The sequence below is a fragment of the Coregonus lavaretus genome (genome assembly GCF_964263955.1).
Source record: "Coregonus lavaretus genome assembly, chromosome: 21".
Taxonomy (NCBI): Eukaryota; Metazoa; Chordata; class Actinopteri; order Salmoniformes; family Salmonidae; genus Coregonus; species Coregonus lavaretus.
In genome coordinates this window covers 35,773,480-35,786,704 of record NC_140008.1, presented here as the reverse complement: position 1 = coordinate 35,786,704, position 13,225 = coordinate 35,773,480, and the positions used below count along the sequence as shown (strand labels likewise).

The following is a 13,225-nucleotide window of genomic DNA, read 5'->3' as shown; positions in this document are numbered from 1 at the left end:
TGTTTGCAAATGTATTATAAATAAAAACACTGAAATATCTCTTCCTAGAGCTTATGTGATTACAGCCTCAAGTCTTCTTTGGTATGATGCTACAAGCTTGGCACACCTGTATTTGGGGAGTTTCTCCCATTCTTCTTTGCAGATCCTCTCAATCTCTGTCAGGTTGGATGGGGATCGTCGCTGCACAGGTATTTTCAGGTCTCTCCAGAGATGTTTCATTGGGTTCACGTCTGGGCTCTGGCTGGGCCATTCAAGGACATTCAGAGACTTGTCCCGAAGCCACTCCTGCATTGTCTTGGCTATGTGCTTAGGGTCATTGTCCTGTTGGAAGGTGAACCTTCGCCCCAGTCTGAGGTCCTGAACGCTCTGGAGCAGGTTTTCCTCAAGGATCTCTCTGTACTTTGCTCCGTTCATCATTCCCTCGATCCTGACTAGTCTCCCAGTCCCTGCTGCTGAAAAACATCCCCACAGCATGATGCTACCACCCATGCTTCACCGTAGGGATGGTGCCAGGTTTCCTCCAGACGTGACGCTTGGCATTCAGGTTAAAGAGTTCAATCTTGGACTCATCAGACCAGAGAATCTTGTTTTTCATGGTCTGAGAGTCCTTTAGGTGCCTTTTGGCAAACTCCAAGTGGGCTGTCGTGCCATTTTACTGAGAAGTGGCTTTCGTCTGGCCACTCTATCATTAAGGCCTGATTGGTGGACTGCTGCAGAGATGGTTGTCCTTCTGGAAGGTTCTCCCATCTCCACAGAGGAACTCTGGAGCTCTGCCAGAGTGACCATTGTAGTGACCAAGTTGTAGAAATATCTCAAGGATGATCAATGGAAACAGGATTCACCTGAGCTCAATTTTGAGTCTCATAGCAAAGGGTCTGAATGCTTATTTAAATAAGGGATCTTGTTCATTTTTTTTTTTAAATACATTTGCAAAAATGTCTAAAAACCTGTTTTCTCTTTGTCATTATGGGGTATTGTGTGTAGATTGATGAGGAAAAATTGTTATTTAAGGCTGTAACGTAACAAACTGTGGAAAAAGGGAAGGGGTGTGAATACTTTCCGAATGCATTCTACATACACCCCCCCCCCCCCCCCCCCCCTTTCCTCTGTCCAGTGCTTAGGCCTCGTAATTTGCTTTTAGTTGAATTTGACTTTAATCAAATTTGGTTTACAATGACAGGGTCGGGTCTATTTCAGCTCTAGCACTACGACTGTGTTCATCATGACAATTCATCAATGCGTGATATCTTTTTTCTACCCGCATGGATTGAAAACCCATGATTACTGACAGTATGACATAAGGCTAATTTATAGTTGCAAATGTGACATTTAGTGCCTTCTCTGTAGGCTATGTCCTTCTATTCTCCATAACTGACGTTTGTAAAACAGGTGTGTGTGTGTATTGTGGGTTCTCAGAGGGTCCTATGGATGTGAATATGACTAAGCAGTCCCTCCAGGATTTTGCAATTCTACGCTCAACTTTCTTTGGCAAAACAACAATTCCCCCCCATATTACACAAATTGGACATATCACTGCACTGTTTCAGCATAAAACAGTTCAATCAAAGCAATATTACCACATAAAATGGTTCAATCAAGCCACATGTCAACAAACCTTTTTCTGCGTCAGCACATAGGCCAAATGTAAGAATTGCCGCAGAAAAATCCAAATTTTTTGCCCGCAACAAAAAGAAAAGAGAAAAGAAACGTAGTGAAATCCTGGAGGGACTGACTAAGATCCCACAGTGTGTGTGTGTGTTTGTTTACTGAAGGTTTATGTGTATGTTCTCAGAGGGTCCGATGGATGTCAATATGACTGAGATCCCTATGGAGGAGATTGATCTGAAGTTCTCTAAGTATCTGGATGTTCACTTTGGAGGACACTGGAAACCCAAGGACTGTAAACCACGCTGGAAGGTATGACTGTTGACATGGATGACTGACGAAATGTGTGTGCTTGAGTTATTTTACTACTGTTAGATAATGAAATTGAACTGTAGCCATATTTGTATACACCTGTGTCTTCTATTAGAAGCATATGATGTTCTACTTTATTCTGGTTCTGTCTGCCCTGCTCCCTCTGTATTAGATGCACATGAGCGTATACATGCTGTGGATGTGTCTGACTGTCCTGCTCCCTGTGTAGGTGGCTATCCTGATCCCGTTCCGTAACCGCCACGAGCACCTTCCCATCCTGTTCCAGCACCTCACCCCAATGCTGCAGAGACAGCGACTGCAGTTTGCATATTACGTCGTCGAGCAGGTAACACGGCTTTAAACACGTCTGTAAACAAGTTCTGTTATTATTGCACAGATTTAGTCTCCCTTCTTTCTATTCAGCCTCTCTACTTTGTCAACTCTGCCACCCACTGGTGAGAAATGTAGAATCTATGATGTAGATAGTTTAGCTCACAACGTTGCTCTCTCTTCGACCTCCCCTCTCTCTCTCCCCTTCTCCTTCTTTCTTTCTCCCTCCCTCCATCCATCACTCTCTTTCTCTCTCCCTTCTCAGTTTGTGACCCAGTCAGTGTTAATTTTGGCACTCTTTTTTAAAAATTTTAATTTAGTCTAGTCTTAGTCACATTTTTGTTATTTGAATAATGATTTAGTCTAGTTATTGTCAAAATGATGAAAACAGTGGGCCATTGTCATCAACTAAATGGCCTTTTATTTTAGTCACATTTTAGTCATCAATTTATTTTTTGCCTCATTAACCAATAGTAACCATAAATCACTGACTTTGATGTCCTACCAACATATTTTTCGGCATAACATCCTATCGCATGATTCTCTTCCCAAAAGCCAAATTGGCAGAAGAACACATTACTCTGCAGCAGATTTAAAATCACACCCCTTGACAATTCTCCAGACTTCTCCAGACACTGGTTCCACTAACTTTTTAAGTTGGTGGCACCAGCCCATGATTTGGTCGCACAAATGTTTTTCCCACGGCGTCACACTATATATATATATATCACACATACACACAGACATACAGTTGGGAAATAAAGTATTTAGTCAGCCACCAATTGTGCAAGTTCTCCCACTTAAAAAGATGAGAGGCCTGTAATTTTCATCATAGGTACACGTCAACTATGACAGACAAATTGAGAAAAAAAAATCCAGAAAATCCCATTGTAGGATTTTTTATGAATTTATTTGCAAATTATGGTGGAAAATAAGTATTTGGTCACCTACAAAAAAGCAAGATTTCTGGTTCTCACAGACCTGTAACTTCTTCTTTAAGAGGCTCCTCTGTCCTCCACTCGTTACCTGTATTAATGGCACCTGTTTGAACTTGTTATCAGTATAAAAGACACCTGTCCACAACCTCAAACAGTCACACTCCAAACTTCACAATGGCCAAGACCAAAGAGCTGTCAAAGGACACCAAAAACAAAATTGTAGACCTGCACCAGGCTGGGAAGACTGAATCTGCAACAGGTAAGCAGCTTGGTTTGAAGAAATCAACTGTGGGAGCAATTATTAGGAAATGGAAGACATACAAGACCACTGATAATCTCCCTCGATCTGGGGCTCCATGCAAGATCTCACCCCGTGGGGTCAAAATGATCACAAGAACGGTGAGCAAAAATCCCAGAACCACACGGGGGGACCTAGTGAATGACCTGCTGAGAGCTGGGACCAAAGTAACAAAGCCAACCATCAGTAACACACTACGCCGCCTGGGACTCAAATCCTGCAGTGCGAGACGTGTCCCCCTGCTTAAGCCAGTACATGTCCAGGCCCGTCTGAAGTGCATTTGGATGATCCAGAAGAGGATTGGGAGAATGTCATATGGTCAGATGAAACCAAAATATAACTTTTTGGTAAAAACTCAACTCGTCATGTTTGGAGGACAAAGAATGCTGAGTTTTATCCAAAGAACACCATACCTACTGTGAAGCATGGGGTTGGAAACATCATGCTTTGGGGCTGTTTTTCTGCAAAGGGACCAGGACGACTGATCCGTGTAAAGGAAAGAATGAATGGGGCCATGTATCGTGAGATTTTGAGTGAAACCCTCCTTCCATCAGCAAGGGCATTGAAGATGAAACGTGGCTGGGTCTTTAAGCATGACAATGATCCCAAACACACCGCCCGGGCAACGAAGGAGTGGCTTCGTAAGAAGCATTTCAAGGTCCTGGAGTGGCCTAGCCAGTCTCCAGATCTCAACCCCATAGAAAATATTTGGAGGGAGTTGAAAGTCTGTGTTGCCCAGCGACAGCCCCAAAACATCACTGCTCTAGAGGAGATCTGCATGGAGGAATGGGCCAAAATACCAGCAACAGTGTGTGAAAACCTTGTGAAGACTTACAGAAAACGTTTGACCTGTGTCATTGCCAACAAAGGGTATATAACAAAGTATTGAGAAACTTTTGTTATTGACCAAATACTTATTTTCCACCATCATATGCCAATAAATTCATAAAAAATCCTACAATGTGATTTTCTGGATTTTTTTTTCTAATTTTGTCTGTCATAGTTGACGTGTACCTATGATGAAAATAACAGGCCTCTCTCATCTTTTTAAGTGGGAGAACTTGCTCAATTGGTGGCTGACTAAATACTTTTTTTCCCCACTGTATGTATGTATATATATATATATATATATATATATATATATATATATATATATATATATATATATATATATATACACACATACTGCTCAAAAAAATAAAGGGAACACTTAAACAACACATCCTAGATCTGAATGAATGAAATAATCTTATGAAATACTTTTTTCTTTACATAGTTGAATGTGCTGACAACAAAATCACACAAAAATTATCAATGGAAATCAAATTTATCAACCCATGGAGGTCTGGATTTGGAGTCATGCTCAAAATTAAAGTGGAAAACCACACTACAGGCTGATCCAACTTTGATGTAATGTCCTTAAAACAAGTCAAAATGAGGCTCAGTAGTGTGTGTGGCCTCCACGTGCCTGTATGACCTCCCTACAACGCCTGGGCATGCTCCTGATGAGGTGGCGGATGGTCTCCTGAGGGATCTCCTCCCAGACCTGGACTAAAGCATCCGCCAACTCCTGGACAGTCTGTGGTGCAACGTGGCGTTGGTGGATGGAGCGAGACATGATGTCCCAGATGTGCTCAATTGGATTCAGGTCTGGGGAACAGGCAGGCCAGTCCATAGCATCAATGCCTTCCTCTTGCAGGAACTGCTGACACACTCCAGCCACATGAGGTCTAGCATTGTCTTGCAATAGGAGGAACCCAGGGCCAACCGCACCAGCATATGGTCTCACAAGGGGTCTGAGGATCTAATCTCGGTACCTAATGGCAGTCAGGCTACCTCTGGCGAGCACATGGAGGGCTCTGCGGCCCCCCAAAGAAATGCCACCACACACCATGACTGACCCACCGCCAAACCGGTCATGCTGGAGGATGTTGCAGGCAGCAGAACGTTCTCCACGGCGTCTCCAGACTCTGTCACGTCTGTCACGTGCTCAGTGTGAACCTGCATTCATCTGTGAAGAGCACAGGGCGCCAGTGGCGAATTTGCCAATCTTGGTGTTCTCTGGCAAATGCCAAACGTCTTGCACGGTGTTGGGCTGTAAGCACAACCCCCACCTGTGGACGTCGGGCCCTCATACCACCCTCATGGAGTCTGTTTCTGACCGTTTGAGCAGACACATGCACATTTGTGGCCTGCTGGAGGTCATTTTGCAGGGCTCTGGCAGTACTCCTTCTGCTCCTCCTTGCACAAAGGCGGAGGTAGCGGTCCTGCTGCTGGGTTGTTGCCCTCCTACGTCTCCTGATGTACTGGCCTGTCTCCTGGTAGCGCCTCCATGCTCTGGACACTACGCTGACAGACACGGCAAACCTTCTTGCCACAGCTCGCATTGATGTGCCATCCTGGATGAGCTGCACTACCTGAGCCACTTGTGTGGGTTGTAGACTCCGTCTCATGCTACCACTAGAGTGAAAGCACCGCCAGCATTCAAAAGTGACCAAAACATCAACCAGGAAGCATCTGCAGAACCACTTCTTTATTGGGGGTGTCTTGCTAATTGCCTATAATTTCCATCTGTTGTCTATTCCATTTGCACAACAGCATGTGAAATGTATTGTCAATCAGTGTTGTTTCCTAAGTGGACAGTTTGATTTCACAGAAGTGTGATTGACTTGGAGTTACAATGTGTTGTTTAAGTGTTCCCTTTATTTTTTCGAGCAGTGTGTGTGTATATATATATATATATATATATATACACACACACACAGTGGGGAGAACAAGTATTTGATACACTGCTGATTTTGCAGGTTTTCCTACTTACAAAGCATGTAGAGGTCTGTAATTTTTATCATAGGTACACTTCAACTGTGAGAGACGGAATCTAAAACAAAAATCTAGAAAATCACATTGTATGATTTTTAAGTAATTAATTTGCATTTTATTGCATGACATAAGTATTTGATACATCAGAAAAGCAGAACTTAATATTTGGTACAGAAACCTTTGTTTGCAATTACAGAGATCATACGTTTCCTGTAGGTCTTGACCAGGTATGCACACACTGCAGCAGGGATTTTGGCCCACTCTTCCATACAGACCTTCTCCAGATCCTTCAGGTTTCGGGGCTGTCGCTGGGCAATACGGACTTTCAGCTCCCTCCAAAGATTTTCTATTGGGTTCAGGTCTGGAGACTGGCTAGGCCACTCCAGGACCTTGAGATGCTTCTTACGGAGCCACTCCTTAGTTGCCCTGGCTGTGTGTTTCGGGTCATTGTCATGCTGGAAGACCCAGCCACGACCCATCTTCAATGCTCTTACTGAGGGAAGGAGGTTGTTGGCCAAGATCTCGCGATACATGGCCTCATCCATCCTCCCCTCAATCCTACTCATCCTTCTTCTTCCTCCAAACACGGCGAGTGGAGTTTAGACCAAAAAGCTCTATTTTTGTCTCATCAGACCACATGACCTTCTCCCATTCCTCCTCTGGATCATCCAGATGGTCATTGGCAAACTTCAGACGGGCCTGGACATGCGCTGGCTTGAGCAGGGGGACCTTGCGTGCGCTGCAGGATTTTAATCCATGACTGCGTAGTGTGTTACTAATGGTTTTCTTTGAGACTGTGGTCCCAGCTCTCTTCAGGTCATTGACCAGGTCCTGCCGTGTAGTTCTGGGCTGATCCCTCACCTTCCTCATGATCATTGATGCCCCACGAGGTGAGATCTTGCATGGAGCTCCAGACCGAGGGTGATTGACCGTCATCTTGAACTTCTTCCATTTTCTAATAATTGCGCCAACAGTTGTTGCCTTCTCACCAAGCTGCTTGCCTATTGTCCTGTAGCCCATCCCAGCCTTGTGCAGGTCTACAATGTTATCCCTGATGTCCTTACACAGCTCTCTGGTCTTGGTCATTGTGGAGAGGTTGGAGTCTGTTTGATTGAGTGCGTGGACAGGTGTCTTTTATACAGGTAACGAGTTCAAACTGGTGCAGTTAATACAGGTAATGAGTGGAGAACAGGAGGGCTTCTTAAAGAAAAACTAACAGGTCTGTGAGAGCCGGAATTCTTACTGGTTGGTAGGTGATCAAATACTTATGTCATGCAATAAAATGCAAATTAATTACTTAAAAATCATACAATGTGATTTTCTGGATTTTTGTTTTAGATTCCGTCTCTCACAGTTGAAGTGTACCTATGATAAAAATTACAGACCTCTACATGCTTTGTAAGTAGGAAAATCGGCAGTGTATCAAATACTTGTTCTCCCCACTGTATATACACACACTACCGTTCAAAAGTTTGGGGTCACTTAGAAATGTCCTTGTTTTCGAAAGATAAGCACATTTGTTGTCCATTAAAATAACATCAAACTGATCAGAAATGCAGTGTAGACATTGTTAATGTTGTAAATGGCTATTGTAGCTGGAAACGGCAGATTTTTAATGGAGTATCTACATAGGCGTACAGAGGCCCATTATCAGCAACCATCAGTCCTGTGTTCCAATGGCACGTTGTGTTTGCTAATCCAAGTTTATAATTTTAAAAGGGTAATTGATCGTTAGAAAACCCTTTTGCAATTATGTTAGCACAGCTGAAAACTGTTTTGCTGATTTTAAAGAAGCAATAAAACTGGCCTTCTTGAGACTAGTTGAGTATCTGGAGCATCAGCAATTTGGGGTTCAATTACAGGCACAAAATGGCCAGAAACAATTAACTTTCTTATGAAACTCGTCAGTCTATTGTTGTTCTGCGATATGAAGGCTATTCCATGCGAGAAATTGCCAAGAAACTGAAGATCTCGTACAACGCTGTGTACTACTCCCTTCACAGGACAGCGCAAACTGTCTCTAACCAGAATAGAAAGAGAAGTGGGAGGCCCCGGTGCACAACTGAGCAAGAGGACAAATACATTAGTGTCTAGTTTGAGAAACAGACGCCTCACAGGTCCTCAACTGGCAGCTTCATTAAATAGTACCCGCAAATCACCAGTCTCAACGTCAACAGTGAAGAGGCGACTCCAGGATGCTGAACTTCTAGGCAGAGTTGCAAAGAAAATGCCATATTTCAGACTGGCCAATAAAAATAAAAGATTAAGATGGGCAAAAGAACATAGACACTGGACAGAGGAAGATTGGAAAAGTGTTATGGACAGACGAATCGACGTTTGAGGTGTTCGGATCACAAAGAACAACATTTGTGAGATGCAGACCAAATAAAAAGATGCTGGAGGAGTGCTTGATGCCATCTGTCAAGCATGGTGGAGGCAATGTGATGGTCTGGGGGTGCTTTGGTGGTGGTAAAGTGGGAGATTTGTACAGGGTAAAATATATCTTGTAGAAGGAAGGCCATCACTCCATTTTGCAACGCCATGCCATACCCTGTGGACAGCGCTTGATTGGAGCCAGTTTCCTCCTACAACAGGACAATGACCCAAAGCACAGCTCCAAACTATGCAAGAACTGTTTAGGGAAGAAGCAGTCAGCTGGTATTCTGTCTATAATGGAGTGGCCAGCACAGTCACCGGATCTCAACCCTATTGAGCTGTTGTGGGAGCAGCTTGACCGTATGGTACGTAAGAAGTGCCCATCAAGCCAATCCAACTTGTGGGAGGTGCTTCAGGAAGCATGGGGTGAAATCTCTTCAGATTACCTCAACAAATTGACAACTAGAATGCCAAAGGTCTGCAAGGCTGTAATTGCTGCAAATGGAGGATTCTTTGATGAAAGCAAAGTTTGAAGGACACAATTGTTATTTCAATTAAAAATCATTATTTCTAACCTTGTCAATGACTACATTTCCTATGCATTTTGCTATATTTCGTATTCAAACTCATTTCATGTATGTTTTCATGGAAAACAAGGACACTTCTAAGTGACCCCAAACTTTTGAACGGTAGTTTGTGTGTGTGTGTGTATACATGTATATACACACAGTACCAGTCAAAAGTTTGGACACACCTACTCATTCAAGGGTTTTTCTTTATTTTGACTCTTTTCTACATTTTAGAATAATTGTAAAACTATTAATAACACATATGGAAACATGTAGTAACCAAAAAAGTGTTAAACAAATCAACATATATTTTAGATTCTTCAAAGTAGCCACCCTTGCCTTGATGACAGCTTTGCACACTCTTGGCATTCTCTCAACCAGCTTCACCTGGAATGCTTTTCCAACAGTCTTGAAGGAGTTCCCACATATGCTGAGCACTTGTTGGCTGCTTTTCCTTCACTCTGCGGTCCAACTCATCCCAAACCATCTCAACTCGTGTCTCCCGAGTGGCGCAGTGGTCTAAGGCACTGCATCACAGTGCTAGCTGTGCCACTAGAGATCCTGGTTCGAATCCAGGCTCTGTCGTAGCCGGCCGTGACCGGGAGACCCATGGGGCGGCGCACAAGTGGCCCAGCGTCGTCCAGGGTAGGGGAGGGAATGGCCGGCAGGGATGTAGCTCAGTTGGTAGAGCATGGCGTTTGCAACGCCAGGGTTGTGGGTTCGATTCCCACGGTGGGGCCAGTATGAAAAAACAAAAAAAACAAATAATATGTATGCACTCACTAACTGTAAGTCGCTCTGGATAAGAGCGTCTGCTAAATGACTAAATGTAAATGTAAAATGTAAATGTAATTGGGTTGACTTTGGGTGATTGTGGACCAGGTCGTCTGATGCAGCACTCCATCACTCTCCTTCTTGGTAAAATTGCCCTTACACAGCCTGGAGGTGTGTTGGGTCATTGTCCTGTTGAAAAACAAATCATATTCTGAGGCTGGTAACTCTAATGAACTTATCCTCTGCAGCAGAGGTAACTCTGGGACTTCCATTCCTGTGGAGCCAGTTTCATCATAGCGCTTGATGGTTTTTGTGACTGCACTTGAAGAAACTTTAAAAGTTATTGAAATGTTCCGTATTGACTGACCTTCATATCTTAAAGTAATGATGGACTGTCATTTCTCTTTGCTTATTTGAGCTGTTCTTGTCATAATATGGACTTGGTCTTTTACCAAATAGGGTTATCTTCTGTATACCACCCCTACCTTGTCACAACACAACTGATTGGCTCAAATGCAAATGAACTTTTAACAAGGCACACCTGTTAATTGAAATGCATTCCAGGTGACTACCTCGTGAAGCTGGTTGAGAGGATGCCAAGAGTGTACAAAGCTGTCAAAGGCAAAGAGTCGGGAGTTTACATACACCTTAGCCAAATATATTTAAACTCAGTTTTTCACAATTCCTGACATTTAATCCTAGTAACAATTCCCTATCTTAGGGCAGTTAAGATCACCACTTTATTTTAAGAATGTGAAATGTCAGAATAATAGTAGAGAGAATGACCTATTCATCTAACAGTACATTTAATATAAAAAAAAAAAAATTCAGCTGTAGCCAGCTACCCTATGCACTCGCAATAGCAATGCATGCTTCGTATCTTAAAGCCATATCAAATATATGGATTGTAAAATAGTTGCTATTGAGCTCAATATTAAGAGATGACAAATAAAAAATTATACCCACAGAATGCTGAGAACAACAGTAGTTGCTTCCAAAGCTATGTATTTCCAGCAATTGGATTTTGAGATGTTATGAAGACTTCTTTTTATCTTTCCCGGAGTGCACATCAAGTGGCTCGCTCATCACAGCGAAACAGACCCTAACGAAACAGGCCCAGGGGCTGGGCATACACTGTCATTAAAGGAATCATGAGGATGCACTTTTACTGTTTGAACAAATCATGATTTTAGCAGCCAAAAATTTTAAGTTTTGAAACTTAGTAGTGAGGTGACCTTGTAATAAATGTTCAGCTCGCACTGATGCGATCAATAAAAAATTTAACTCTCACAGCCAAGTCAAATGGTCGCAAAACGTGACTGAATGGTTGCAGTCTGGAGCCCTGCCCCTTGACATGATATAGCTATATTCTAATCAAAGTTCTCTCATAGGTAGTGGTCTGATAGGTTGCAGCAAACTAATTAGCTAGCATTATTTATCTCTTATTACCTGAGCGTATATATTGGAATGATGCGCTTTCTGATGTCTCTTGAGGTTGGTAGTATTTTTCCCCGTCAGATTGTAGGTGCAAACACTCTCTTCTCCCATGGAAACGTTGCATTCGGTCTTGTTTGAATCGACATGATAAGTAAAGTGGCTCCAAACATCGACCCTTTTTCTACTGGGAGCTTGTACCATAAGGAGAGTAGCCATGGCGTGTGCCTTATTTTGCATCAATGATTTGTTTGCAGCCAGATTGGAGAACGGTTGCCGGGTAGAGAGGTGACTCGTGAATGACCTGGGCATGATATTTATTTTCTACCGCATTGCAACATTGCGATCAGAAATCCTTACAATTCTGCTAATGTCATGCATGCTTTTGATTGGACCAAACGAAGAACACTGAAAAGCTCTCAATCTCTCCAAAAACTCTTGTACAGTCCACTTACTAGTCAGATTTTAGTCACAGAGAGAGTCTCATTTTCGTCAACCGAAGTGAAAAATCAGTTTTGTTTAGTTATAGTTTTTTCTGGGTCTATTTAGTCAGTTATGGGCTTGTCAATTGCCACTGAAAAATAGGTGTTTGACAAATATTTCCGTTACTATTTTTGTTGACAAAATGTGACACTGGACCAGCCCTTCAATAGGGCCATGTTGTTTAACATGGTTTAGGGTTAGTCTAACTCTTCTCTCTCCCTCCATTAGTCTGGTACCCAGCCGTTCAACAGAGCAATGTTGTTTAACGTGGGTTTCCTGGAAGCCATGAAGGATCTGGACTGGGACTGTCTGGTGTTCCACGATGTCGACCACATCCCAGAGAACGACCGTAACTACTACGGCTGTGGTCAGATGCCTCGCCACTTCGCAGCCAAACTGGACAAGTACATGTACCTGTAAGTCATGGCTTAAATCAGTCCGGAATTGGCGAAAAATTGCAAAATGCTATTTTTCAGCAAATATCCTACAATTCTATATATTTCTCCATGTAGCTTAGAGAACATTTTGCAGCGTGAAAGCAGATTTCCTGCAATTCTGAGCATTTTGTCATGGCTAATTTTGTATTCTAATGCTCAAACATTATAAAAAATAAAATAAATGGGACCCTGATGGCGAGTGCACCATCAGTAATCCAGCCATGCCAAACATACTCCTAAATTCATTGTTTTTAGAAGTTTTCATTCTCCCTGAATGTCTTGCTTTTATTTTGGTGATTTCTAGTTCTCAACGATTATTTAAAAAATATATATATGTCAATTATTTTTTCTACATACTTTAGTCATACTTTAGTCATTTAAGTTTACACTTAGTGTTTTTCCAATCCAGAAAATGTATTTCTAAAAATTATAATAATAATCATTATTATTCATTTTTTGGTGTGGCGGCAACAATTCAGCAGCGGCGGTGCGCTGCTGCTAAATGAATACAGGGGAAACACTGTGGTCCTGGAGTAAGGCTTAATTTATGAACAGATTTTCCCCTCTGGTTATGTGTGTCTCTTCTAAATTTGCAGACTGTATGGTAAATTGTCTGAAAACATAATTGTGGGTCTGTGTGTCTGTGTGTTGTATCACAGACAGACTTGTTCTTTTGTTACCTGGTTGCTTTCCTGTGATACTGACTGGTAAGGTCTCTCTCTTTCTTTTTCCTTTCTGTCGTTTCGTTCAAAACTCAATCTTTCCCCAGGCCAAGCTAGGCTATGTTGTCTGTTCTCTGTCCGTGTTGAATGTGTGGTGCGCGTGTTACAAGTGTGTGTCCCGTGTGTG

The 13,225-nt window shown here is 42.6% G+C and overlaps 1 protein-coding gene across 1 annotated transcript in view; it reads left to right on the top strand.

Annotated features, from left to right (window-relative positions):
* The window catches only part of LOC311149025 (beta-1,4-galactosyltransferase 6-like), a 46,855-nt gene that overhangs the window by 28,425 nt on the left and 5,205 nt on the right, over positions 1–13,225 (top strand). The window contains exons 4-6 of the mRNA XM_084186116.1: positions 1,793–1,917; positions 2,147–2,263; positions 12,168–12,355. Of these exons, the coding sequence (XP_084042242.1) occupies positions 1,793–1,917; positions 2,147–2,263; positions 12,168–12,355 (430 nt within the window). The remainder of the gene's footprint in view (positions 1–1,792; positions 1,918–2,146; positions 2,264–12,167; positions 12,356–13,225) is intronic.